The sequence below is a fragment of the Anas acuta genome, chromosome 9, assembly GCF_963932015.1.
Source record: "Anas acuta chromosome 9, bAnaAcu1.1, whole genome shotgun sequence".
In the NCBI taxonomy this organism is placed as follows: Eukaryota; Metazoa; Chordata; class Aves; order Anseriformes; family Anatidae; genus Anas; species Anas acuta.
In genome coordinates, this window is record NC_088987.1 from 11,683,148 (window position 1) to 11,710,130 (window position 26,983).

General features: G+C 45.5%; 1 protein-coding gene and 1 long non-coding RNA gene across 4 annotated transcripts in view; one reads left to right on the forward strand and one right to left on the reverse strand.

Annotated features, from left to right (window-relative positions):
- CCDC50 (coiled-coil domain containing 50) overlaps positions 1 to 21,676 on the forward strand; it is a 39,782-nt gene extending 18,106 nt beyond the window's left edge. The window contains exons 4-12 of one of the 2 annotated variants that reach the window (XM_068691428.1): positions 1,944 to 2,034; positions 4,475 to 4,592; positions 8,080 to 8,784; positions 11,386 to 11,492; positions 12,072 to 12,116; positions 12,648 to 12,752; positions 13,670 to 13,749; positions 14,831 to 14,928; positions 15,920 to 21,676. In XM_068691428.1, the coding sequence (XP_068547529.1) occupies positions 1,944 to 2,034; positions 4,475 to 4,592; positions 8,080 to 8,784; positions 11,386 to 11,492; positions 12,072 to 12,116; positions 12,648 to 12,752; positions 13,670 to 13,749; positions 14,831 to 14,928; positions 15,920 to 15,939 (1,369 nt within the window). In that variant the 3' untranslated portion in view covers positions 15,940 to 21,676. The remainder of the gene's footprint in view (positions 1 to 1,943; positions 2,035 to 4,474; positions 4,593 to 8,079; positions 8,785 to 11,385; positions 11,493 to 12,071; positions 12,117 to 12,647; positions 12,753 to 13,669; positions 13,750 to 14,830; positions 14,929 to 15,919) is intronic. The other variant, XM_068691429.1, reaches the window with a different exon arrangement.
- On the reverse strand, positions 21,397 to 24,369 carry LOC137860801 (uncharacterized). Of its 2 annotated transcripts, none has more exons than XR_011099190.1 (2): positions 23,738 to 24,369; positions 21,397 to 23,064 (listed from the first exon to the last, which is right to left on the reverse strand). It is a non-coding gene; the product is annotated as an uncharacterized lncRNA (long non-coding RNA). The 2 variants fall into 2 exon arrangements; XR_011099189.1 differs by having other exon boundaries at positions 23,500 to 24,369.
- Positions 24,370 to 26,983: the final 2,614 nt, after the last annotated feature.

Below are 26,983 nucleotides of genomic sequence, written 5' to 3' on the forward strand. Positions count from 1 at the left end.
ATCAGGTTCGACAAGGTTCTGCTTCTGTAAGGCAGGTTCCAGAACTGGATTTGCTGACCTGTGAGCTTGTGTGCTTCTGAGAAGGTCTCAGCCTAGAGTCAAGTAAAACGCACAAATATACAGACTCACAAAATACAAGTTTATCTAATGAAGTTGAAAGAAACTGATGTCTGAAATTGCTTGCCTATAACTGGTAACTACAGCCCTACAAACACTGAAATTCATGAGTTCCTTCCAGGATGTCTCTAAGCTGTGTCAACTTATAGATATGCATAAATGTTCACAGGTGTGGTCTGGGAAAGGGAAGGAATTGTCGAATTGTGACACAGATTTGGGGTTCTCATGTGTTTGAGGAAGGGGATATAAGTGACATGCAGTGCTCAATTGCAGGTCTGTTTCTGAAGAGCAGTTGACAGAAATAAAGAAGCTTCTTTTCCCCCCTCCTGCTTCATGTTCCTTTTCTTTCTGTGGGACAAATTTAGATGTTTCTTGGTGGCATTTCTTTTCTAACCATTCTTCTTGCAGTGTCTTTCCCCCCCCTAAGCCACCTACCCACTCCTTCCACTTCGGTTGTTCTTCGTTTCCCGTAAAAGAAGCCCGTGTTGTGCCACTAATTGCTCCAGCAATGCCTCTTCTCTGTTCTGCTGCTGAAAGTGCTTGTCTAAGCTCACTTTTTTAATTTCATCAGCTCTTGTCCTAGATTTCTTTCCAGTCCTTTGCCTCCGAGGTTGCCAGGTCATTTATGCCCTGATCCTTGCTCAAGGCCAGAACAAGTGCTTCAGCCCATAGCGCTGCTGTGTAACTTCGATATAGTTCAACTTGCTTCTCTTGAAATATCTGCTTGACTTCCATAAAATGCCCTTAGTAGTCCTCACATCACCTGTCTGATCACTGCCAGCATATTCTTCAACATTTTGTCTTCTAATAAAGCAGCCTCTGCCTGTTGTTATCCCCATTTTCATCTCCTTCTATGCCTTACCTTCCAGCAGTCTTGATTGCAGAGATATCTGGGATTGATATGACCTGTTCAGAGCAAACCTTTGGCTTAGTTTCAACAGTGCTGAAGGAGAGGGATCTTAATCTTTCTTCTCAAATCCCCCAGCACTTTTCTGGATTAGCTTTAAGAACACCCTGGCCATCGTTCCAGCCTGTTTGCTGGGCATCAGTGCATGCAGCTGAGTATTGCACAATTCTTGCAGATGCTTTCTGTGTGACGCTCCAGAAATATATTCTTCGTGGTCTACCCACACAGATGAAAGTGATTTCATGTCTCAATTACTCTGTTATGTTTCTCTGTCCCCGGTTAATACAGTCTTGTGCTACTCCTGCATCCACAGTGGTGCTGTGACGATTGCCTCCCACCCCTCGTTTTGATGCATATTGCTCTTTTGCCTCTTGACACTGCCTCTGCTCTTGTATCTTGGTGGCATTTCTCATTCATTACTGAACTGCCACCTCCAGCCTCCGCTTGGCCTACATACTGCATTTGGTATAAGCATTTCTGCACTTTCTCTTTCTTGGCTTTCACATCAAAAACACTTCCTAGAAATATCTGTGTTAACCTTACCCCTAAACCCTCCTTATGCACCACACATACAAATACTCCGCAGCAGTATTAGACTGCTGTTTGCAAAGATGAGCATGCGCTGCCTTGGCCTGCCTTGTCTTACTGTTCCTATCTCCTTTCTTAGTATCTTGCCTAAGAACCTGTTTTCTCTTGCTTTTTACTTTGATTGTGAGTGTCTTAGGACCTATTTTCTAAATTTGTCCAGCATAAGTAGAGGGAGACTCGGTTCCTGGTGAAGATTCATTTACTCTGCACTACTGCTAAGTAATAACTCTTCTGTGTAAATTGGATGCCTTCTTTTAGCTTTTATCTCTCTTTCCAGGCTGACTGATGTCTGACTTTAGCTGCTTATAATCCTTGTTTCCTTGTCTTTTAGAGAACGACAGGACTCTGAGATCGCTCAGGAAATCCAAGTGAAGCTGGTATTTGAAGCAGAGCAGCGACGCAGGCAGGAGGAAAAAGATGAGGTAACCTTTAAAGCTGCAAAGATGGCAGGGCTATTCATAGCAGTTATTTTGGGACAGGCATTTCTCAGTCAGTAGCCACAGGAGCTGGCTTGCATGGTGTTAGTCCTGGTCCTCGTGGATCTCAACGTGCACAGAGCTTTCAGGGAGCCCTGTTATGGAGATAAGATACAGTCATGGTTTTCATGATCAAGGGGGTTGTTGATGGCAGTCACCTTGCTAACAAAGAAAAAGCAAGTAGTAGTAGGTATTGTTGAAGCATTCATTGCTGTGGTGTCACAGTAATTGTTTATACAGTCTGAGATATTCCTTCTCAAATGCAAGAAGACAGCTACTACGTCTGTAAGAATCCTGGGTCAGAATTGCTTTGTTATTTGATGCGAAGACTTAAGTAGGATCTTTAGCCCAGCTGTCTACTTCTGGCTTCTCCCTTACCTTCCTTCATTTTCAGATTAATTTTTACAGCCTGAACACGCTGTTACAGATAATTGCTAGCAGATTCCTTTTGTGACTGAAGAATATTGCCCTGCTGCTCTTGCCTGAGAATGGTCGGTGTGGTCTGTCTGTGGCCTTCAAAGGATTTGGCTTGTTGATCACTTCATTGTGTACCAGATTGGGTTTTTGGGAGACATATTCCTCCTATCTGTGACTGTTTGAACATGGAGTGTGGCCCCATATTTGATTAGATAGGTCCCCAAGAAGTCTAGATAGTCTCATGATGCTGAAGAGGCATCTAGTGGCATTTTCTCTATAGGAAGAACTTGAACAAAAGGCTGTTTCTTTGAAGAACCTGAAATAAGAATTAGTCTGTAAGTGACAGATGCATTGGTTTGCTTGTTCAAGACCTCATTTTCTTCTTGGACCTTTATGTCCAAACAAGTACTGAAAGGCTGGCCAGGAGGTCTTCAGAGGTTCTTGTGGTAATGCTAGTAGGAGGAACACCGGCTAAAGGATTTGTGCTGTAAACGTGACCAGCTATGTTATTTTTCTGGGGAAAGTGAGGGGGATGCAATACTGCTTGGGCTGGCTCTGGTAATCACACAGCTTTAAGCAGAGAGATTTTGGGATGTCAGCATTCTGATACCAGGAGTGGCCAGCAGTGTTGTGCCACCACTGGGCAGCGTTTGGGCAGATCCAGCCAGATGTGCAGGGTTTTTAAATAAAGTGCTCAGTCCACCTGCTTACAGGTTCAGTTTGTCAGCAATGGCTTATGCGGATTTGCAAGTCCTGAACTGTCTCAATCCTGAAGATAATGTTCTTAAGCCCATGTATTTATAGACTTGCTCTACTTGTTAGAGTTCAACTGTGCTGAGGGAAGGAAACTTTGTGGTAAAGAGCCTGTGGTGTTCCAAGGTCCCTGACAATTTTGTTTACTGTACAGATCCGATCTGAATCCTGAAATAACAGCTTGCATTTGAACACCCATCCACTGTCCTCCAGTGCTGACTTTGCTTTTGGAAGGTTTTTTCTGACTTTGTATTTCACTGATACCTCTTTAGCCTGCAACACATGTTCTACATGAACAGCTCCGTAAGCCCCGAGGTCTAGGGAGGCTTAAATGAATACTACCCTAGGGTAAGCTTGACCTGCTGGTAGCATCTTCCAGCTTCTCTTCTTTGCTTCAGACTGGCTCCTCTGACTTGCAAGCTTCTGGGCCCTGAGTGAGCAAGCCCCAAAGAGCTGTTTACTATTGCTAGGCCTTGTTGAACCATTAGTCATCTTGAAAGAAAATCAATTAAGAAAATGGAGTGCTGTTCTCTTTGATGGCATGTCTACCAAAACTGTGACAGAAGATAAACAGCCTACAGTTCCCACAGCACTCCTGTGGTGTCCGTAGCTCCTCTCTCCCTAACAGCCCATTCGATTTTTCTTTCCTTCAGCCTCTGTCAAAGTGATGCATCTCCCTACTTGGCATCCTGCAGTCCCTGTAAATTACACCTGGTTTGAAGTGAGTTCACTGGCAGGTTTAGGAAGTCCTTTCAGTCAGAAGAGCCTTCAGCTAGAAGAGAGTCTTTGCCTGGGTATTTTTCCTTGGCTGGTGGAGTTGAGGAGGGAGGTCCAGCATGCCACTTGTGTGAGCATGTTTTGCTCTTATCTAACAACCAAGATGCTGCTGGAAGCCTGAGTTTGCCCAAGAAATTCCTCCTGTCCCTCTTCGGTCATTAGGGCTTTGCAGGATTGCATGCAGATAGATGAGAAACCTGCAAGTTGTTTGTAAGTTCAGTGGTGGGCCTAGAGGAGGTCGTGTGCTGATTGCTGAGGTAGCCGTTTATGTCAGCCACGTAGGTGGAAGCCCTTCTAGCACGTGGTTTGAATTCAAGAGTAACCCTGTCACTGATGTGTCTGGAAAACAAAGCTGAGGATTTTTAGAGTTGTATTTTAATAAAATAATCTGGAGATGTTTTTTAGGGAAGGTAATGACTGTTTTCTTCAATCTCTGTAGGACATTGCCCGTCTCCTACAACAGAAAGAACTGCAGGAGGAAAAAAAGCGTAAGAAGCACTACCCAGAATCCCAGGGACACAAGATGTATGAAGATAGCTATTATTCAGAAAATGGAGGTAAGTTCTTCCTTTCATAAAGTGTCAAGATCATGGTATTATAGGCGAACCTGGTGATCTAGCAGCTTAGTTAGGGAGATTTCCATTACTAGCATTCAGTACTGTAGCATTGCATAAATTTCTAGGGCCAGGATCTAACTTCATTCTAGAGTCAGGAACTACTTGTAAAAATACAGTCACTGAGGGTACTGATAAGTCACAGTTATTTCTGCGTAATGCTGCAAGTGTGTAGAGGAGAAATGCAGACGCAATTCTACACTTGGAACAGTTTCTCGTTGAATGTGTGTGCTCATCTGTGATGCTGGCACTGGTACGTGCACAAAGGAATAAATGCTGGTTCATGGAACAGCCTTTCAAAAATAACTTCTTGCAGGTATGTATCCAAGCCCTAAAATTAGCACAACTGCTTTGAATGACTTACTGAATAACAAGGTCATCTCCACAGAATGTCTTTGCTGCAGTTCTCATCTGGACTGTGTTTTGTGAAGAATATATGACCCACAGCACTGCATTGCTTTCTTTTGGGTGTCTTTAATGATCAAATACAGACTTTCTGTAAATTGGGAGCAGAGAGTCGGAGTGTGTTTAATTACGGAGTAATGTGGGGATTGCTTTGCTGTGCACTGGTGGTGGTTCTTGTGTTCTTGCTTCAAAATGTATGTGGTGGGGTGGAGACAGGCTGATTTTGATTAACAGATTGTGAAGATGAAGATCAAACCTCTTAATTCTTGCTTTAACATCCATACTACTGGCAATTTTAAACATCTTTATATGAACTCAGACATAAAATATTTTAGTTCCAATTGGGAACAAGTTCAAGGAAGGCCAAGAAAATGCGCAGCACAAAGTGCAAAACCATAACTAGGTGGAAACTTCATGGCCCCAAGTTCTGGTATCTGTGCAGAGCTGAAAAAGACTTATCTGAGAGGTCTATGGCCAACACATGCTTTAATTTTTCAGAATTAAATGGGTTACGTCTCTGAAAAAATACAGTATAGGTAAAAGTGTTGCCAGGCAGAGGTGGTATGACAGGATGGATTTTTTTTTTTTATAACAGAAAGCAGCTGACAGAAATCTATGATTCTCTGAACTTTTTCTGTTATGGATTTGAAAAGCAGGATATCTTGTGGGTCTAACTTTTCTTCCTGCTGTAATCTGTAGTTTTGGAGGTGAGGTGGAAGGCACTTTTTGCATGACCATTTATAGTAGTGCTGTTCTTGATCCTTGTTCCTAAAATAAATAAATAAATAAATAAAAATAGAAAGAACGAAAGAACTGAAGTGGATTTTGATGTCTGGACCATCTAGTACATTGATCTGAAACCTCATAAATACTGGGGCACCATTCGATTAGACTTCAGCTTGTTACTTGTGAACTTATACTCAAAAGAAAAGCTCTTGCTTTGTTTGGGTTTTAGCCTGTCTTGACTGAATAAAAATTTATCCACATCCAGGAGGAGCGTGGATTAGGGTTATTACTTGAGAGCAAACCGAGCTTTTTAAAGAGTGGAAAAATAAACGTGAAAGAAAGCCGAGTTCCTCCCAGAAGTGTCTGTGCCATGAAAAACACTTCTGTGTTCGCTTAGTCACTTGCTGCTTGAGAGAGTAACACCAGGACCTAAAGAGTGTTTACTTGGCCCCTGCAGAAGGTGCTGCAGGAACCAGTGCCTGCTGAGGAGTTAACTGCCCTGAGATACCCCAAAAACAAATGTCCTGCTTAGGCTGTCTAGCATGATTGTGTTTCCTGTGTCGATCCTTTCCCAACGCAGCCATGCTTTGCTCTTTCATAATCTCCTCTCCATGCTGATGTATATATTGAGCTTATTGTAAATGACAAAATTGAGCTAATTTTAGACCCTTGTTAATATTATTTTAAAAAATAAATAATCCTGACTCTTGCTTTTGGGTTCTGGTGCCTGTTGTTCAGTAAGTCTCTTAAATTGTTTCATTGGATATAACTATTCTGTAAATCATGCTCACAATCTAAAACTGAACAGAAAAACCTGCCAGTTAACAGGAACTGCTGTGGTTACTCTTACAGTTCTTGGACTCTTAAAAATATATCTATTCCGGATAAGTCACACAAACAAAACCCATTTGTTTTCAAGATAGGTTTTCAGTAGGCTCTATTTTTGCTGGCTCAGAAAGGCTTTTTTTTCTGAATAGTATGACTTGAAGGGAACATTCAGTTTTTGGGTGGCTTTTTTGTTTTGTTTTCTTACTTCTGAAACTTGGATGATTGTAGGGAAGGCAGAGCTATTTATGAGGACAGAATGAAGCTCAGGTGCAGTGAAATATAGTAAATATTTTAAGATGCCATAAAAACTCTTAGCAATGGAGAAGGAAAGTCTTACCCCTGCTCTTTGTATGATTCTGTTTGCAATCAGCCTCTGCTTCAAGGAAATTTCTTCTTCACTTTGAAAAGCTGCTGTAGAGATAATAGTTCACTCAGTGCAATGATTTTTCTTATCAAATAAGTTGATTGAGATTAAATTAATTAGCAGGTTGTATACAGGAAGCCTTCTGCATCTTCATAGTTGTGGAGGTTTTGTTACTGAAACTAAAGCAAAGAAAATTTCCATGTGCTTTCTGAAAAGCACAGAGGAAACAACCCCACTAAGCCGCTGAGTAAGCGGCTTTTCCAGCAACACTGCTGAGGTCAGGAGCTTGACTTTTGTGAAATCTTATCCTGCCTTTAAGTTTCCGTAGCCCTTTCTGCAGACAGTCTAAACTTCTGTCGATGCAGTAAGTGCAGGCCCCGAAACTCTTGAGTCTTCAAGAGATGTGGTGGGAAGTGTACGGATGCTGCAGCTATCCGTCATATCTTTTTAAAATTAATAATAAAAAATGCTGTCCCACCCCTCTCTCTTCTTACTCAAAAAAGTGGGTCTTTCCCCATGTTCAGTTGAGGCTGTTATTTCTGGGGAATAACCCTGGGGTTAAAGCCAGGGCAAGGCGTGGGTGCTCATAAACCAGGCTCCAACACGGCCCTATGCTCGGAGCCTCCTGGCCTTGCCTCCGTTTTGTGCTCTCCATTGTAAGCCCCTTTCTCATCAGAAATCCAATATCCTCCAGCAGTGACAGGAGACAAGTTGCTCTGCTCTCTGTTTTGTTTCTTTTTTTTTTTTTTTAAAAAAAAAATCCCAAGTGGCATCAGTAAAAGTCCTTAATCTTCACAGTGGCTCCTCCTTGCCTTAGGAGTTGCTTGGACACACTTTGGGGCTGCACCCGTGCTTTCTTCTTCAACCTCTTTGCCTCCTGTGCTGCCCTGGTTCAGTCCAGGCTGCCGCTTCTCTCTGTCTCCTGTTACACCCTACAAGTGTTATATCCCTGTTATTTTCTGTGTAGCCCCACTGCACTTTACCTGCATTTCCAGCTTACGCTTGCGTCGGGCTTCCTTCATCTGTGTGCTGTAATTCTGGCCTCATTGAGCACCTATTAACCCTTTGTCACTAACCACCTCCTTGTTTGTCCCCCCTGTTGCTCAGAGCACCCCCGGGGTGATCCTGGGGAGCAGGTTTCTGAGCCTCCCAGGGCACGTGGCGATGATAGGCACGTACATCGGCAGAGAGAGCGCCACAAAGCACACTCGCCTCTGTCCGACAGAGCCTCCAAACACAGGCACATCCCTTCGGAGGATCGTCACGGCTCTCCTCAACCAAGCGAGGCCACTGATGGCCATCGGCAGAGGCAGAAATCAGCCAGCCAGGGTGGGTCTGGGAGACCTCCCAGCCTCGACCTGGAAAGAGAGGCTGATGGCGGTGCCCATAAGCAGAGCAGCAGCTGGGAGCTGCAGGAGAGGAGGGCAGCCGTCAGGGAGAAGGCTCGGAGACCTCTCAGCCTTGACCTGGAGTCAGAGCGTGGACTCGCAGACCAGGCACGGTGCAGCAGAAAGCCAGCAAGGCAAGACCGAGAAAAGCGTCTTCCTCTTCTTGACGTGGAGCTGGAGGCCGAGCAGGAGACCTGGCGTCTGGGTGGCAGCCAGGTGGTGCGCCCTGAAAACCGTAAATCCCGCCTTTGGGGCCGCTCTTCACACAGGACGGAGCATGACGAGAGGCTCCGGGACTCCGAATTCCAAGAAGATCATAGGAGGGGTGAGGAGAGACACTGCAAAAGTGCAGGACGCAGGAAACCTTCCCCCTCCCCACACTCGGTGAGCCGGGGAGAGGTTGGAGACTCCCAGAGAGACTCAGGTAACCAGGTGCTGGGGAAGGTGTAGGTCTGTGTGGGGACGGACCTTTGCTTGCCCCGTCCTGCTGTCTGAAATCAGTGCTGCTTCTTCTGAAGACTTTTAATCTCCAGTATCAGTCTGCAATGCGTACACGGTGAATCCTGCCTGGGTCTCTTGTTTAATGAGATTCTTTTTATCCGCTAAGACACTCACTCTGTTTATTTCCCGACGTGTCCCCTGGTTTCAAAAGGAGTAAGAAGGTATTGTTGTAAACGGTGTCCTCGGTATCCTGTGTAAAAATTCCCTTTTATTTTCACTGATACAATTTGTGCTGTGGTTTCCTCTCGCAGAAATGGGATTTGATTTGGGATGCAAGGCTGTAAGTGAGGACAGTTTGCTTAATACCAATACAAGCCAGCAATGTCCATCCAATTCCTACTGCAAAAAAAAAATGTTGAAAATGTAAACGATTTTAGGCAAAGCTCATAAGTGTCCACTTGTGATATATTTTAGGATGTTCTTAACAAATTCTGTAGAAGTGAACTTTTCTAGGAAACATGTACTTGAGTAGTTTTTTCAATAATACTTGGGGACTGGTGGCCTGTAAAATCCAGATACATCTTCCTGATTTTAAAACCTGCATGGGAGTGAGGGATGGCCTGTCTGTTAGATCAAATCTCTGAACTCCCACTTTCACTGTGTATGCCACAGGGTGGGAAACTCCTACATTATGGCATCCAGGTCCTTATGTGGATAAGGTGAGGAAGATGAAGCATGTCTGTGTTCAGAGATGCCAGGAGAATTGTTCTTTTGTTGTCTTCATGCAAAAGTTTTCCTTGGGGAAGTGGAGGGTGTTAATCGGGCCTTCATATAGTCAGTAGGTTGTGATGTGCCCTGATACATCATGGGACTGAGTGACTCGGTCTCTGATCACCCTCGTGTGGGGTCAGGACAGCCAGACGCTCACATCCCCTTCCTGAGGGAATCGGGGTGGGCTTTGTGCTCCTGAGTGTGGGCAGAAGTGATGTGCGAGTAATGTTTATCATTGCTTTCTGACCAAATCAAGACTGGTACCAGTCTGTACAAAGCAAGCTCAGTCTTGGCTGTTCAGTGAACAATTCTGGAAACACAGTTTTGCTCTTCATGGGGACAATGGTGTATGAAAGTCTGTCAGCAAAGCTGTTCCAGTGGGGTAAAACTGTGCTTACGGTGGCCTTGGAAGCAGTCTGAATAATTTAACTCTGACAAAGCTGATGCTTTTCGATGGAGTTTGTGTGCTGGCCTGAGACTGCAGCGTTTCACAGCTTGGATCAATCAAACTCTTCTGGCAAGGCCGGGCCATGCACTTAACTGTAACTGCCAGAAGTGCCAGAAGTTTTCTTTTCATGCTAGGGTCATGTGTAAGAGGGGTGTTACTTGTTGCTTAAATGTTGCTTAAAATCATTGGATCTGTTGACTTAAATTTAATCAGAGCAAAAAAGCAAAAATACCCCATATACCACATTTAATACCTGAAGAGCTGTTATTTTCCTATTCCATGTTTTGATTCGGGGTTGATGCATAAGGTCTGTGGCCCATAGCTTGAAGCATTTGGGATATTTGGGTGGAGTACGATGATAAATGCACAGAAGATAACCTATTGACCTCTAAAAACTCTTTTTTCCTTGGTCTTACCTGATCAGAAGGAAAGTGATACGTGGCCCACTAAGCTGTAATGTATTTATAATCAGCGTGCAAACAGAGTGCTGGAAGCATGGAAGTTTTGAGTGAAGCTTATTTTCTGAGTTTGGGCTGGGAGAGACACAGACAGACAGCTGGAGTATTTGTGTACCTCAGACATAAAGCAGAGAGCTCATTTAGATGTCTGAGATAGCTGAACAATACAGTTCAGGCTGCAGATGGAAGGAGAAAGCATTCATTGTATGGGAATGAGATCACACGTTTTAAAACGGGGATACGGGGGGGACTCCTTTGGCCTATTGCAGATAGACCACGGAGAGACTCTCAAAATGCAACATGTAAACCACTTGTAGGTGGTTTACCTTTAAATAAACACTTCAGAAAAAATCAAAACCGAAAAAACTTCTGTACTCAAAGCAAGAACTGAACCTTGTGTGAACTCCAGAAATGTTTACATGGCTGTTTTCTCACTACGAATTGTGAAATTCGTGGGTCAGGCCAAAGCATGAAATTGTCAGAAACATTGTGTGCCTGTCCCAGACGTCTCTTGCAGTCCATGCTGCTCCAGAGGTGTGTTTAAGGACTCTGCTGTGCTTGTAGCACATTAGGCTGCTCTCCGCTGTCTGAATCGATGGTGTGTGAAAAATCTATGATTCAATTCCTTTGCTGGCATCACTGTGCCACTGAAAGCTGAAGCAAGAGGCATGGCTCTTGTAGCATACAGTTGCATTTGCCTTGTAAGACATGGTGTAACTATATGTATAGAAAAAACTTATTCTAAGGTGTGTGCTGCACCTCAAAATGTCTGCCTGGCAAGTACGCTGTAGTGGTCTGTGGTCCCCTCGAGTGGGGCTCTGCAGGAGGCTGAGGAGATGGTGGGGATTTCCTTTCTGAAGCATTTGGGAAATGGGTGAGCTGATTGTTCTCTCTCCCAATTCTGTAGGAACTAAGCTGAGGGGGATGAGGCAAGCCACTTATGATAAACCCCTAAGGGAACAGGAATTGTCTGATGCCGAGATTGCTCGGAAACTGCAAGAGGAAGAGCTCCTGGTGAGTAGAGGGGATGCATTAGTCATCTTGAAACAATTAAGGTACTCAGTGACATCTTGAATTTGGAAACCCTAATGTGTATCTGTGACTTTTAAGACCAGGGGCCTTGCTGCTGTGTATTCTGGTGGTCAGCTCTGCTTCCCATAACTGCACATGCAGTGAAGGCTGGTGTCAACCCAGTACAGCCTTTTTTTCCTGAATTACATACCCAAAAACTAAATGGCAGGAGAGGGTGATGTTAAATGAATGCTTGCAGGCAGGTGAAGATGGCCTTTGGGCGGTGTAGTTGGTGAGCTGAGAACTGGAACAGGCCAGAGCCTGTCTTGGGCTAGGGGTGGGAGAAAGGGCAATGTATTGTGGTGTGGCTTCCCGGATAGATGGGGAAAAAACTCAGCTGAAATGCCACTGTCTGGGTTATGAGGTAAATATTGAGTTAATTTAATATTATTGAGTTAATTCAATATATTTTGGAGAGGATGGCAGTGTATTTGTATAGGTGCCTGCCTTGCCCAGTCGTTTGATGGGTCTTAATAATGTTAGAGGTTTTACTGTTTTGTCTCATTATTTTTTTCTTTTCAGGCCAACCAGGCAGATCAGAAGGCAGCTCAAGTGGCCCAGGATGAGGTGAGCAAGAAGCTAAATGTTTGTAGTATTTTACTTGTGGAGACTGCTAAGACATATTTGTCTACTCTGACCCTATAGTTGTTTGTTTTTCCCCTTGTAGGGGAATCTCAGGCCTCCGGGGGGTGTTTCTGGCTGGTTTTCATGTTCAGGTTAGCTTAACAGGGAGTTGTGTTGCCTGTTGCAACTTTGACAAAGGAAGTGCTCTTCTTGGCTGAAGAAGAGCATCTCTTGTAACTGAACACTGTAGGAGACTAACAGAGATGCTGCAAAATGAACCCGATACTGAAGGAAAAGAAACAAAGGGCTGAAAGGCTCTGCGAACACAAGCCAGGCAATTTGGGATCCTCTGGGCGTTCAGCATGTAGTCGGTCTCACTTCTGCTCTGTCATTTGGGCCCTGATCACAGGCTCAGGTAGAATCCTGGCTTTGCACCCATCTAACTTAGCAGTTGTCCATAGGAGAGATTTTAAACAGCTCAAACTGAGAATAGCAATACAACCTCTGACATGCTGTCTGTATTTTCCCTTTCAGGAAATTGCCCGTCTCTTGATGGCTGAGGAAAAAAAGGCTTTCAAGAAAGGGAAGGAGAGAGAAAAGTCTTCCTTTGAAAAGAAGAGGCATGATCAAGACTGGAGGGTATGTCAAGCTTCAGGAGGTCTCCCAAGTGAAATCCTTTAACATTGTTCCAGAGGGAGGTGGGGGTGTGTGATGAGACCAAGAGGAAAGGTACAGACCATTGCATGCAAAGGGTCTTGCTGCCTGTTACTCAGCTGCTTCCTAAGCTTTTGGAGCCCTGTCCTTGGTTGGATACTCTTTAGACTCAGTCTCAAGTAAGGTATGCCTTAGACTGTGGCCGTAGAGGCTGGTGGTGGATGTCACAGCACCTCATGGCCTCCCTGAAGCACTGTCAGCCCTCCTGCTGCAGGACTTTTTCTCTACCGAAGTCCTTGCTGTAACAGTAAAAGCAGTAGTTGGTTCTGTTTGTTCACCACAGGTACACGGACAGCACAGCTGAGCCAATTTTATTATGAAGTAATGAGTATATCGAGCCTAGGCTAGGTTTTAGTGTAATACTGCAGGATCTTGGCTAGCCGTTGTGGAAGGTGATAAGAAACAGATTTCATAATCTGCCTTCCTAATGTGCTAAAGGAGGTGTTCTGTTAATCTTGGGGCCAGCTGGAGGTAGCTGATGTTTTCAGACTCCTTACCATGTTGGAGCAGTTGCAGCAGCACAGCTTTGTGCAGCTGGTCCCTCATGCTCAGCCGTCCTGCGTGCAGCCATTAACATGGACTGTATGCACTTGACCTCAGCTTTGGGAAGGGTCCCCCAGCACTGTCCTGAATTTAGAGCAAAGCTTAAGTTCGGCTCAACAAGGCTGAGTTTCAGTTATCGTAAGTTAGTCCTGATCCTGCCATTTGCACGTGTCAGCATGCTCAGTGTGCAAAAGCTGAGCACAAAAGGGCTGTGTGGAGCTGAGGCACTCGACACGCTGGCTGCTGTCTCACAAGGCATGCGGACAGTCAGTTGAACTGCTTTTTATTCTTCTTGTCAGCATGATGCAAGCGAGTCCCCACGCTCAAGGTCAAAAGAAGGGCCTGAAACCCAGCGACACAAAGGTGACAAGTCTGTAAGGTGAGCTGAACGCGTGGCTAGTAAAACTGGGGAGATGCACTCAGGAAGCTGCACAGGAGCTGAGTCCTGGGGAGCAGTCATGGGGCAGCCAGCCTGACCCATGAGGGGGTTGGCAGATAGCAGAGCTTTTAGCATTAAAAGGAGACGTCTGGCACAGAGCTCGTGAGGTGCTCGGTGACATGCGTCACTCGCTGTGCTTGTGGCTGCTGGCCATACTGGTCTTCCTGCCCGGCGCTGACAGAGATTGATGAGCTTGTGCAGTGACATTTGTAAAATGGCAGAGAAGTACCAAGAGGGTTAAAAACAAAACAAAACTTCTGGGGATTTGAAACCAAATGTCATCTCTGGGCAGGAAGGAGTAATCGTGCTGCATTTGCACAGCTGATCCCTTGTGTCCCTGCTCCCCATTTATGCCCTGTACACTGCTGCTGTGTGTGGACACCCCACTGCAGCGTGCGTGTTGTTCTTTGGGGTGCCTCATCCCAGAAGTGATGGGAACATGCCGTAATGCAGTGCATCTTCTGAATCGCTTTGTACCCTGGCCTAATGCTCCTGGTGTGAGACAGAATCCTGTAAGTGACCCTGGTGGTTTTGATTTCCAATCCTGATAGGAGCTTAGAAGCTTTTGTTTAATTTGCAAACAAAACAGTGAAGGTGTGCAGGTGAAGACAGATCTCATTAAAATTTTCTAGGGTGAAAGCAAGGCAAGCATTAAACTCTTTGAAACTTTTCTCTTTCCTTTTGAGTGAGGTTTGCATCAAATTTCATAATGGAAATTCTTTGTCTCCTGAAAAATTGAAACCATTATTAAATGAAAGCAGACCACGGGAAGTGCTGAACACTAAGTATTTCTCACCATATGAACAGTAACAGGCTGTGCTCAGAGGAGCTGGTCTGCAAGTGGAAAGCCCAAATCAGTTTGCTTTAAACTGGCAGGGACATACCAGTCAGCTGAGGTGATCCTTTTGCCATACTCTTGTGCCTTTTAATTTTGTTACTGTCCCATCCCGTTGTTCCTCCTGTGTCCCCCCACAATGTTCTAATGCATTTTTTTTCCCTTCTGCTGCCTTTTGTTTGGCAGGTCACAGCCTCTCCTCGATGACTTTGAACATGCTCGGTATTACACAAGCCAGTCCAGCCCCTTACGTCAGTTTTCCAAACCTGAGCACTCTCCTAAAGGTAGGAACAAGTCCACAGCTGGCCTAACACGTGGATTACTGTGGATTGTTTTCCTCGCGTAGCCAGCCTGAAGGACAGGGTGTTTGAAAGAGGAATGGTCATAGAGGAGGAATGGATGTTATTGCCCCAACAGGCAGGAGATGCTACTCAGTGAGTTCTGCTTGCTGAGCACGTTGCTGGCTGAGAGAGGGAAAAGCTGAACTGGTTTGCCTTGAGTTTGTCAAACTGCTCTCTGCTTGTCCTGGGTGATCTCTTAATGATGAATGACTGTGAATCCAGACAGCAAATGAAGGAGAAATAACATGAAGACAATGATGTGATGAGTTTTAGGTGACTCACTAATATCAAATGATCCAGTACATGACAAAAAAAGCCTCAGAGTATCTCCTGTCTGGCATGTGGATGGGATGATCATACAGAAGCTTGTTCTGAGAACAGGCTCGTTTTATTCCTGTAGCATCTCAGCACTGCTTTGTTGGCTTGTTTCCTGAAATAATTTGGCACCGGAGCAGTGAGGGATCGCCCTCCCCCCAGTTCTTGAAATCTGTGTGCCACTTGTCTGAGTTATCTTTAGAGGCTCTGGGGAAGAAAGGTGCAGCCAGAGGTAGACTCAGATTTTTTCCAACTCCACTGATTGTAACTTAAATGTGGACAGTTTCCTTGCCAAAATTTAAAGTTTTGGATGCTTTTGTGTTCTGTATTCATCAAAAGAGCTGGAAAGTTGGTGGCAGTTTATATAGTCTGTAAGCCCAGTGATCCTTCTGTTTTCCTTAGCAAGGCTGTGAAATGTGACTGTGGTGCTATTCACAGCCTGTGAGAAATGGGTGTCTTGTGGATCTATCCTTCCCTTTGCTGGAGTAAAGTAATGTACAGTTCCCCCTTTGACATCAGAGATCCAAGAGGGCAGTACAAGTAAGATGACTGCAGGTAGTATTTTCTTTACCAGGACCTATCCTTACAGCCTGTTTCTCCTTTCTGTTTTGCTTTCCAGGTTCCCGTAGGAAGCAGTAAACTGTGCTAGCCTTCGCTTTGGTACTGACTCTTCTGTAGCAAACATTACTGGAATTGCCAGGCAACTTTCTCAATTCCTTACCCTATGGGGGGTCCACCTTCCACTCCCAGGATCTCCTTTTTAAGTGTCATCGTATTAATAAGGAACACTTGTTCGTTTCAATTTCTTACTCATATGTGATCACTTAAGCAGTGCAGTACAATCTAGCCGCCACTGAGCTGTGTGAATCAGCTAGCTGATTTAACAGCTCCCTCTTATTCCTTTGAGGCTTTCATTTATTTTTAAACTTTGGCTGGAGTTTTGACAAATAGGACGAGTAGAGATGCACATACAAAAGGGAGAAAAATCCAACATATGAGCTGGGTTATGGCAACGCAGCAGAACATCTCAAGTCCAAGTTCTTTCCATATTAGGATGACTGAGCAAAGAGTTGTTAAAGGGAATGTGTGCTGCTTCTGCTGCTGGATAAGAGAGCTGAGCCAATCTGACAGTCACAGTAGCTTGCAGGAAGAAGAGAGTGTCCTCACAGCGTGTGCCATCCAAAGCTAGAACCTGGGACTGGTGCGGAAGAAATTGCCTCTAGAACAAAACTTCTTAACTGCTGTGTTTCTTTCTAGGGTTTCCAGCAATTTGGTTAGGGCGCGTAACCACGCATTTAGCTCCAGGGTATCGGATAGGACAGTTAAGAGGAAGAACTACTTCAACTGAAATTAGATCTTGTGTGCATGACTTTTAAGGCATGCCAGGGAGTTGATGAAGCTGGGAGTTGTGGATTGGGAATAATCACGCAAACATATTTCAGTGCCTGCGGGGATCTCTGTGGTCACCTGCTTTGAGCTTCCAGGTGGTACAAGCTAAGGAATTTCACTGAAGCCACGGGGGAGCTACTGTAACTCCTAGCTCAGCTGCTGATGCACTTGAGCACAGTAACTTATGTCAGAACATGAGTGTGTCCTGTAAACATAGGATTGAAGGAGGGCCGTATGGGCATAGAGCATGGAATCCAAAAGCTACCGTTAAAAGCAGCTTTGAGGTAGAGACAGAGTGCCAAACAGTCTGCAAAATGTCTCTGCTAACTGCTTCTTCTCTGCTCTGTCCAGCACCCCAGGCAGGCTCCAGTCAGGTTGAAACTATTGCTCTCCAGGGTACAGCAGTGTATCCAAGTTTAAGTTCTCTGTACACGTCTGCCCATGCACTGCTTTTTTCCTTTATTTTTTCGCCTTTTGATGGCTTGTTTTCCCTCCACTCTTTGAAAATCATTCTGCTCTTGCGGTAACAAGTAGCCTTTTTCCCTTTGCCTTCTGTCATTCCAATTCTTTTGTCTTGCTAACCTTTTTTTTTTTTTTTTTCCATGTATTTCCAAGTGCATTTTTAAACTGCAAGGCTGAGTAGCTGGACACTGGCTTGGAGTCTGCCCAGGCAGTACAGGTTAGTTATTCCCTTGGCAGTCTCACTCTGGTCAGACTCCTGGCTCCTGGTGCCCCTGCAGCCCTGCTCCCTTGCAGCCCAGCACAGAGGCTGTCCTGCTGTGCTCTGCTGCTGCTGCTGGTAGCTGCAGTCCTGCTGCTGGCTCTGCTGAGGAGGGCAGGCAGAGCTGAGACTGTGCTCGCTCTTGCCACCGATCTGTGCAGCTGCCTGGGAAAGGAGCCTGACAGCTCTGTGGAGCTTTGTGGAGAGTGAATGCTGGCGTGGAGTCGGATAGGAAGTCGGAAGAGATCGTGGCTCTCTGGTCTTGCACTAATGCACAATTCAAGCCCAAAGGCAGCTGAAAGGCTTTAACTTTGGCTCTTGTCCTTGGTCAGGATAGCTACTGAGACAAATCACTAGGAATATGAGGCAACTCATTTTTCACATAAGTTGCAAGGGCATCATTTAACACTACAGCATGAGCCCGTGCCTTGCCTTGCTCAACAGCTCAAGCTTCCATCTCTTACCCCCCTGGGATGCTGGCACCAGCTCACTCCCTGTGAAGTACCAGACAGCCCCGGTAGGCCTCTGCTCCAGGCATGCACCAGCCAAAAATGTTGTGAAGTTAGACTGGATCAGCAGCAACCTGTTAGCTGTGTACCCTTGCTTCCAGCCCATAGGCTTGCTTACCTGCATGGATCTTTTAGTGAGTCGCAAGCTTTTGCTTGTTTGCTCTTTTTTCTCAGGAAATTTTCCAGCCAGAGGCTAGATTTTACTGTCCTTGCCTTGTGCCCTCTTTTTGTTCCATCTTTGTCCATTCAGAAGTGTTAATGTTGTTTTTAAACGATCAGGAAAAAACAACGTAGACCGTATTTTTTTTTTGTTAGATAACTTAGGTTAATGTGGCAACCTCATTTGCAATGATTTTGCTTTATAAAAGTTTATTTTTGTATTTCATGTAACAGTCAAAATTTCTACTGCTGAAAATGCCTTTTTTTTTTTTCGTGTGGGATTTTTCTCCCTCCTTGCCATTAGAGTGTGTATATTTTTGTGAAATGGATGCCTGGTGGGGTTTTACGTACTAATACTTTTACAAGTACCCCAGCTTGTATCATCAGGGGCACTTAGGAAAATCGGATGGGGAAAAATCCTACCAAATAAGAAAGCAGTTGTGCTTTGTACTGACTGTCCATGGGAAACTGGTGACCCTCTGCACAAGGCAAGGGAAAACCACCAACTAACTCAGCCCTCCCTGGGCTTCTGTAGCTGACTTGCACTGCAGTTGGCTGATGTAACTTCTGTCTTCTTCTATTCAGGAAAGTCGTGAAGGCCCTGAGCCTGCTGACACAGGAAGAACCTATTAAATCAGGAAAGATGCTTAGGAGTATCCAGGCTGTTGACTTCAGTGGGAGTGAGTGGAAATGCTATGAGAGAAAATTATGGTTGATCTTGTTTGGAAGCTGGGTAAGGTCCAAAGAATGCCCCACTACCTGCTCGTGAAGCTGCAGGATCTCCTCAATGGCCTCCTCGGGCCAGCCAAGCTGCCCAGCTGTGGCACCAAGAAGAGGGAGCTCAAGGGAAGGACCCAGGAGCGTCTGCTACTTCCTGGGATGTTTTCAGGGACTGCTGAATGCTCCGGGGCTGCTTTGCTCTATGTCTTCCCTTAGTGCTTAACTTTTTAGTCTTAATCCTTGCCTTTATTCATTTGCTGTCCCTTGCATTTCTTCTCCTGTTTGATTTTTCTATAGCCCTTGTAAATAGGAGGGCCTTGAGGATTTGCTGGAAGGGAGCTGGCACCTCTGTCTACAGGGAGGAAGGCTAAGAATGGTAGCTGAGAAAAGCGTTTAATAAATGGGGGATAAACAGAGCGATTGCTTACCTGAGATGCCTTGTGGGCCTCGTGCAGACACGGGGTTCCCGAGGCAAAAGTTGCAACTGGACTTGTCTGTTTAGTAGCCACTTCCATGGCCCCACTGAAGTCAACAAGAGTTGAGACCAGGGATGAAAAAGGAGCCAATACTTCTTAGAGCTCAGCAGCCACAGCTCTGCTGAGAGTCAGGGAGATGCAAAACCAGCATCACTGAAGCCATTCTTTTACAAAGGAACAGCCAGAGCAAAATCTCCTATCCATGGCAGAGAAATGTTTAACTTTGTGTGTGTGTGTGTCTTCAATTACCAAGTTTCAGTAGCTCTGCCTATGGTTTTGCTCTGGATGTAACAAGCATGTCAGAGCTCTTGCAGGAACCCCTGCCCAGGTCACTCAGCTCTTGCATCCCTTTCTTACCATGTGCATTAACAAAGCAACAAGCACCGTGTGGAAAGTCCATCACCGTGAAATCCTGGCACTTCCTAACCTCCATAGCAGGCACATCTCACCAGCAAGAGCTCTCGCCGCCACCTCGCCTCCGTCCAAAGCACAGTGGTCCGCAGAAGAGAGGTGAGGCGAACCCGAGTGATCGTGCCTTACGTGCAGGGATACTCGACGTCTTCGACAGTCTGATCTGAGTCACCTTGCTACGAAATAACTGTCTTAAAACTTGGACTGTACAGCTTCCTGCAGTGAGAAGCGGTTGTCGTCACGGGAATAGATCAAACAGGTTAATCTTTTTTTAAAGAACTTCATGGTTTTGAACTTAATGGGGGTGGGAAAATATCAGCTGTTAGGGGATAGGTTAAGTCTCATCATTGAATTTCCTCCTCGTGGGGAGGAAGGGTAGAAGTTGCAAATGCTGCAGTCTGCTTCACTCTGTAAAAGGGATCTTGTATGTACAGTATTTTTATATCTCTGCATTCCCACCTGTCAGGATATGAATCAAGTTTAATAACAATCATAAGAAAAAAAGATTTTTTTTTTACAGTGCTAGACCTTTGAGTTTTTTATTTTGTGCCAAACTACAGCCACTGTTACATTAGAGGGTATCCGTTCAGTTTATTGATCAATGTGTATATTATATATTTTTTATTATCAAGGTTTTTATTTTACTTCATGTTAACCTGTATGCAAACTAACTGTGGATTGCTAATTTATATACAAGGGGAGCACTTTGGAGACAGTGTGAGGATTCCCCTACTTAGTTTACACTCCTGCAATATAGTGCAGCCAGTCCATAAAACTCATATTCTCTGCAAGAAGTAATTCTCCTGGGCATCTGCCAGCTGAATCAGACTGCTCCTGCTATTCCTCATGGCAGCACTGTTGCTGCACAGCTGTGTTCAGGTGCAGTAGGAAACAAAGCACAGCTCAGAGCAGGGACTGACAGGCGACCAAGTTCTCTGCTGTTCTTTGTGGCGGTGATGCCCAGGGAGGCAGCTGCAGCAGCAGCAGTTCCCGTTTGGGGATGACTTTAAGGCTGCCCTATATCCGTCCCCAGCAGAGGGACTGTTCTGGTTCTGCCCCACTCTCTCTCAATGCTTAGTTTTGCAGTTGCTTTGGGAGGTGGGTGTGGGATACAGCACTGAGGCACAGCAGTGCCCCTCACATAACACACACCACAGGCTGCTTGTCTCTTCTTGTGAAGGACAGGCATATAAACCTACAGAGACTCCAGTTATCTGTACTCTGAAATGTGCCATAACACACTTCTGGCCGTGCAGGGCTGTCGTGGAGGGTTGAGCTGTGCTGCACACATGCCACTTGGACTGCCATGCCTCAGACAGGCTGCACTACACACATCTTGTGTTGAGAAGCTGCACTGCCCTCAGCCTCTGGGCTGGAAATATCAGCTGCTGCTGCCTCCTCTTGGGTAGCACAGGGCAAGACTTAAGCTGTGCAGTTGATGCTCTTCACAGGAGGGTCCCGGAGAGGACAACGGCACACACAAGCAAGTATTTCCTATTTCACAGCAAACAAGTTTCACTGTATCAGTGTTCACTCTTAAGTAGACTCCACAGTGTGTCTCCAGCTGCATCTGCGTACTGCAATATAGCTAACTGCCTCAGAGAGACTGCGGTTGTCTAGTTTAGCTCTTCAGGGTAAGCTTTCAGCCTGTTGAATCTAAATGTTAGCCATACGAGGAGATAGATTAGTGGATTGGTTTAAATTCCTCAGAGCTGCAAAGTGTATCCTGTGTTGCAACAGCTAATTCTTAAATATATAAATCATGCACTGACAATAATCTGTCTATGCAAGCCTCTTCTTTCTTATTTTTGACTGTTCACTCTAATTTAACCAGGTTTGGCATAGAACTTCTGAATGACATTTAACCAAAGTATCGTGTCCGTGTGTGTATAGCATGTTTTGCTTCATACTCCTGAATTCGTTGAATGTAAAGGGAACATTGCCTTGCCCCGTTTTGTTCAATAAACCATTGTATTTTGTTATTGACTGCATCCTTCTGTCCCTCCGTGTGCTTTTCTGGGAACGCTGAATTGGGTTCTTTTCCCTGCTGCGAGTTGGAGACTTGTTTGGTGTGTCCTGTTGGCTGTGCCCTCCGTGGGTTATGCAAGAGAAGGCGAAGGCAGTGCTTCATTCCACCCCTAGCTCCTGGAGCTTAGCTGGTTCTACCAATAATTGTGTTCTTCCAATTTAATAGATGTAGCAAAACAACGATTTGTATTTAATTTGATTATTTTGTGGCCAGAGAGATGGAAAAAGGCTGTGTAATGTCTTGGAAGGGATCTGGACTGTTTCATTTCCTGAGACTGTGATACTGAATAATAAAGCTGTGTAATTATTTGCAAAAGTAAGATACTTTTTTTTCCCTTTCTGTTAACATGGCTTTTAGTTTGCAAAATACCTTCTTAAAGTTTCCCAATAACAGCTTAGACCTGTGGTGGTGTGACAGAAGGCAATAAGAAAACGTGACAAATGCTCTGTCTTCAAAGGCAGCAGGTGAGGATACAACCACACAACTCAAACACGAGCCGACGAAGCCATTTCCAAGTCATGAATTCAGCTTGCAGCAGAACACAAAAGGGCAGGCTACTAAACATTAACTGCGAATCTCCGGTCCAAACTCTAAAACCTTTCTCAGATGTTTATTCACTTGTTCCCCTCTGCTTGCCAGGAACAGCTGTTGCATGGGGGAGCAGAGCACCCTTTGACAACGCAGGGTGCTCCGGGCTGTCCCTGCAGTGGCTTGGGCTCAGGTCTGTGCAGGGATGAGTGCCCTGTCTCCAGCTGAGTTCATTGGGGTATTTTAGGGCCTGCAGAGCACTGCCTGACAGCTTTTGAATCGCTTTTACATCATCTTTACCTCCCACCGCCTCCATCTCAGAGTCCCTTAGGTATTGCTAGTGAGCAGAGGCAGGGACCAACAAAACAGATAATTAAAAATACTGGGACATGGCTAGCGAAGGAAGAGCCTGTAAATACAGGGCACTCAGAAGTGCCAAGAGCTCTGCCAACTTACAATTTATTTTAGCCTCCTGTCTGAAATTACTGGGTTGGTCTGTTTCCTTTGAAAGGCTCCTTTCATGCCAGCCTTGGCACTTGGTTAAGCGTTAGGCTGCGCGGGGCTGTGGTGGGAAGGGGGCCAGCTGGAGCCCCGAGCAGCATCTCTCACCTGCTGCGTGAATGCCTGCATGGAGGGTTGTACGTGGGAGCCACAAAAGGAACATTGAAGAGCGCCTGGGGACTTTTAAAAGATTTTTGGCTGTACCAGAGGAATTGCTGATCTCTGGGTTTCCAAGTCATACTCAGCTCAAACTGTACGGATGTGGCTGGTGATCCATCATGCTGCAGGTGACGGATCCAAGTTTCCCCAGGTATTTTCCACCTGTGAGAAAGGTAAGCCAGCAGAGACTGCTTGAAGTCAGCATTGCTGGGTACCCAGCAGCCCAGTTGCCCATTTGGCTGCTCCATCTTGCTCTGCAAGGTAGGATTTGCAGATTGCAGCTGCCATCTCCCACCTGTACACATTCCCTGGTGTTCTTCCACCCCCCAGTGACTGTGCCAAATGCCCCTGGTTCATTTTGCTGATGGCAGGCAGCTGCTCTAGCACTGACACCTCAGTTTTCACATTGTCTCCTTTCCCCTGGTGCTGCTCTTGCCTTATTAATCACTCCCCTGAGCTGCCCTTTCCCCAAATCTGTCTTCCTTGCTCAACTCCAATGACTCACTTTGTGGCCTTTCAAGACCCTGCTCCAAGCAAGCAGCCCCTAGCTGGTGCTGGAGCTCCGGCACCACCACATGATTCCTGTTTACATCTTACCAGCATAATGCCACATCACAGGATATTTTCTTCCCTGCCTGTTTTAGATTTGGATGCTGTCCCGACTTCATTAAAACACGGTTGACATATCCAGTGCCTAATTACAAAGGAAAAGAGCATGTTCCTGCCTCACTAGTAGGGTTTCTGACCCGTGCAGCAGGTGAGCTGGTGTAGAAGCACACCAGCACCTGGCCTGAGCACAACCCCAAAGTGTACTCCACACTGCAGCCTTCCTCACCTCTTCATCTTCCCCAGGTGCAGGCAGTGCCCATGGCAAGGCCATACGTGTGCCTGTCACCACAGAGTGCTCCAGGAATGTGATTTGTAATTGCCTCCAGCAGAAGTCCAGGTCCTCCTGGTGCTTGCTCCTACCCAGCTTTCCTGACGGCAGGAGTTAATTCAGCTGTGTAAAGGTGCAAGTTAATGCCAGCTTGGCTCTCTGTAGGCTAAGAAACAGCTGATACCTCCCAGCCCTCCTGTTCTCAGTCCTCTGCACTCCCAGCTGGGAAGAGAGCAGCACCCTCACAGGTCCTGAGAAACAGGAACGGCCCCATCAGAAGCAGTAGGCCCAGCAGGGGGGGGCTTTTCTTCTCTGTGGTCCTCAGGCAGGTTGGATAGAAGTTGTCTGCTGGAAATCAGGATGAGCCACCTGGTGAGACCCCCAGGACCACTCACTGCAACTTGGAAGTTGCTTTCTGCACAGCTGGAAGCGCTTGGTGTTCCCTAAATAGCCTTCTGATCTGCTGAAGTGCAGATAGAGCAAATCCCCAGAAAAAAGGGAAGGTTTCATAGCCATATGGGCTACCAAAGCCTGTGACCCAGTCCAGCCTACCTTAATTTTGAACAGAAAATATTCAAAATGAGCTGGTAACCCTAAAAATAATAAAAAAAAATAATTTAAAAAAATCATCAAGAGGGGATTGGGAGTTCTTGAAGGAATAAAACAAGTAATTTCAAAACAAATTATCACCACTGAGATACTCATGATACTCAGTGTTAGCCATGGCGTGCAATCCAGCCCTTTCTGGTGAGAAGCCTTTCTCCCAGAATATCCCATATAAGAAGCATGTGAACTGCTTGTTGATTCTACCTACTCCTTTTCCTCCCAGCCCAGCTCTTCCCTGAGAAGCGGAAAGCAAATCAAAAATAAAAGCACGAAAACAAACTTGGAGTAACAAGAAAAATAAAAGATAGCAATGTTGGAGGAAAAAAAAAAAAAAAAAAGGAAAAAAAAAAAGTGCTAAAAAAATGCTTTCGTTCTTTCCTTTTTTTTTTTTTTTTTTTATATATATATATTTTTTAATTATTATTTATTTATTTATTTATTTCCACCTGCTCGTGGGAGCAGCACGCCTGATGCCGGGGCTCTCTCTAGCGGCCGGAGCTGAGCAGAGCAGCAGCGGCTGCGCCTCGCACGCCTGGGCTCAGGGCTCTGGGCTCCCTGCTGCCAGAGGGGCTCCTGCAGGGCCCGATCCGGCCTGGGAGCTGTGCTGGGAGCTGTGCTGCTGCCTTGCTCCTTCCAGCCGGAGCCTGGGAGCCCTCTGCTTCTGGTGGCACTGGGCAGGGAGGTCGGTAATGGCTTGGTGGCACCGAGGCTGCCGATCACTTGCAGGGTGAGGTTTTGGCTGTTTTGCCATTGACGGTGCTGCACTCCAGAACTGTACAGCTTGCGTTCATTTAATTACAGAAATCACGGGCCAGAAACATATTTTTAAATAGAAGCCGCTTGTTTGGCAAAGACAAGCACTCAGAAATTAGAAAGTGGCAGACCTCAGATCACTCAGGTGATGCTAATTTAGCTCCTTTGCTGCTTGGGCAAGATCAGGATCAGTGCTTTCCCCTGGGCCTGTGCCTCGCCCAGGGGTGAGCTGGCTGGGTGACAAGCTGCGACTGCTGCACCTGAACAACTTAAACATTTAAAAAATATTTTTTTAAAAAGGCATTAAATAAAACAAAAAATTCCCAGAGAATAAGGAGCCCTGTCTCCTGACATACAACAAAACCACGTATCCACCATCTTACAAGCTCCTGGCACCCTGCAGCAAGCGTGTCCTTACTCTTACGGCCATTTTCACCCGCCCCACTGCCCTGGGACAGGCCCTTTCACACTGGGAAGGATGAAGGATGCTTTCTCCCAGCCCACGGAGGGATTTAAAGTTCTTTCTGCTTTTGCTGTGAGTATTTTGATCCCCAACCATCCCCAAAGGATTAGGAATGCTCTTAGATGCTAAAGTGCATTTCATAGCTTCCCTCCTCACCTAGATGCTTGCATTAGCTGTTGGTGTGAATTGCTTAAGCCTGTGGTTCAAAAAGGAGCAAATGGGTTTCTCTGGTTTGCAGTACTTTGTTGTGCTTTGGGGATCCTTTTTCTTGTCATGGTGTGAGCCAGATCCTAGAGAAACCTGTGGCTGCTGCTTGGCAAAGATGTTTGTGGAATACTTAAAAGTTGTTCCCAAAAACTCAGTTTTAGTGCTGTGACTTTAGTGCTCCTGCAGCGCTGTGAGGTCTGGGCTATACAGAGCAGTGCCCAGGCCCCACAGCTGCTTGGTTTTGTATGCTGCCAGGGGCTATTTTAAAGCTCCCCTTGATCTACCTGTATCCTGTGGAAGAGAGATGGTCTCTAGCAAAATCCCCACTTAGTGCTGTAAAAGGAGGGCAAAAGGCATTTAAGGAAACCTCCCTAGTGCTAAATCATTCCCAGCTTTTCTGTATGCGAAGGCAGAAAAAGCATCGCTGCTGTGAAGGATATGAGGAACTTCCATTGCAGGGGTTACCTGAAAATCCCTCTGTGTTGGGGCTCTACCAACTTGAGGCAGAAAAGCAACCCTTGCCCCATATCATTTGAGGTGCCTGAGCAAGGGGAAGGCAGTCCAGCTGTAGGGATAGCAGCTCATTAACACCATCTCTTACTACTGTTTTTGCTGCTGTAAGTTTGCTTTGGTGTAAAAGCACAGCTGTAATATTTATTTATTTATTTATTTTGCCTGAATCCCATGGTCTTAAGCACATAACTGTTCTTGTAATTTGCCCTTCTTCCTTTTTGCAGTATTTACCCTTTACAGCTTAATTGGGTTCTGTATTACTGAAGGCTGCTTGCTACTTAGAGGACATTAGAGAGTTGCATTGAAATATTTATGTCCAATGCATTACTTCATTAAGGAAATGATCTAAAATGAATGAAGATTGAATTATGCCCAAAATGCCCTATAAAACTGGATGCCGACTGATTACTTAATGGTTCTCCTGATACATGATGCATTAGAGGTCTATGTTGCCTTTAATTTTTCATGGGCTGAACTGTCTTACAGCAACCCCAGCCTGTTGGTTAATGGCATTTCCTTGTAACAAAAAGCTTTGTTCCTTTTTGCCTTGACATAAGTGGTGTTTTCATGATATATGAATTGAGGTGCCAAAATATGTTTTGTGCTTGAGAATGTAACTGAGGTTCCTAAAGGGATCATTCCCATTTTGGAGCTAGGAAGAA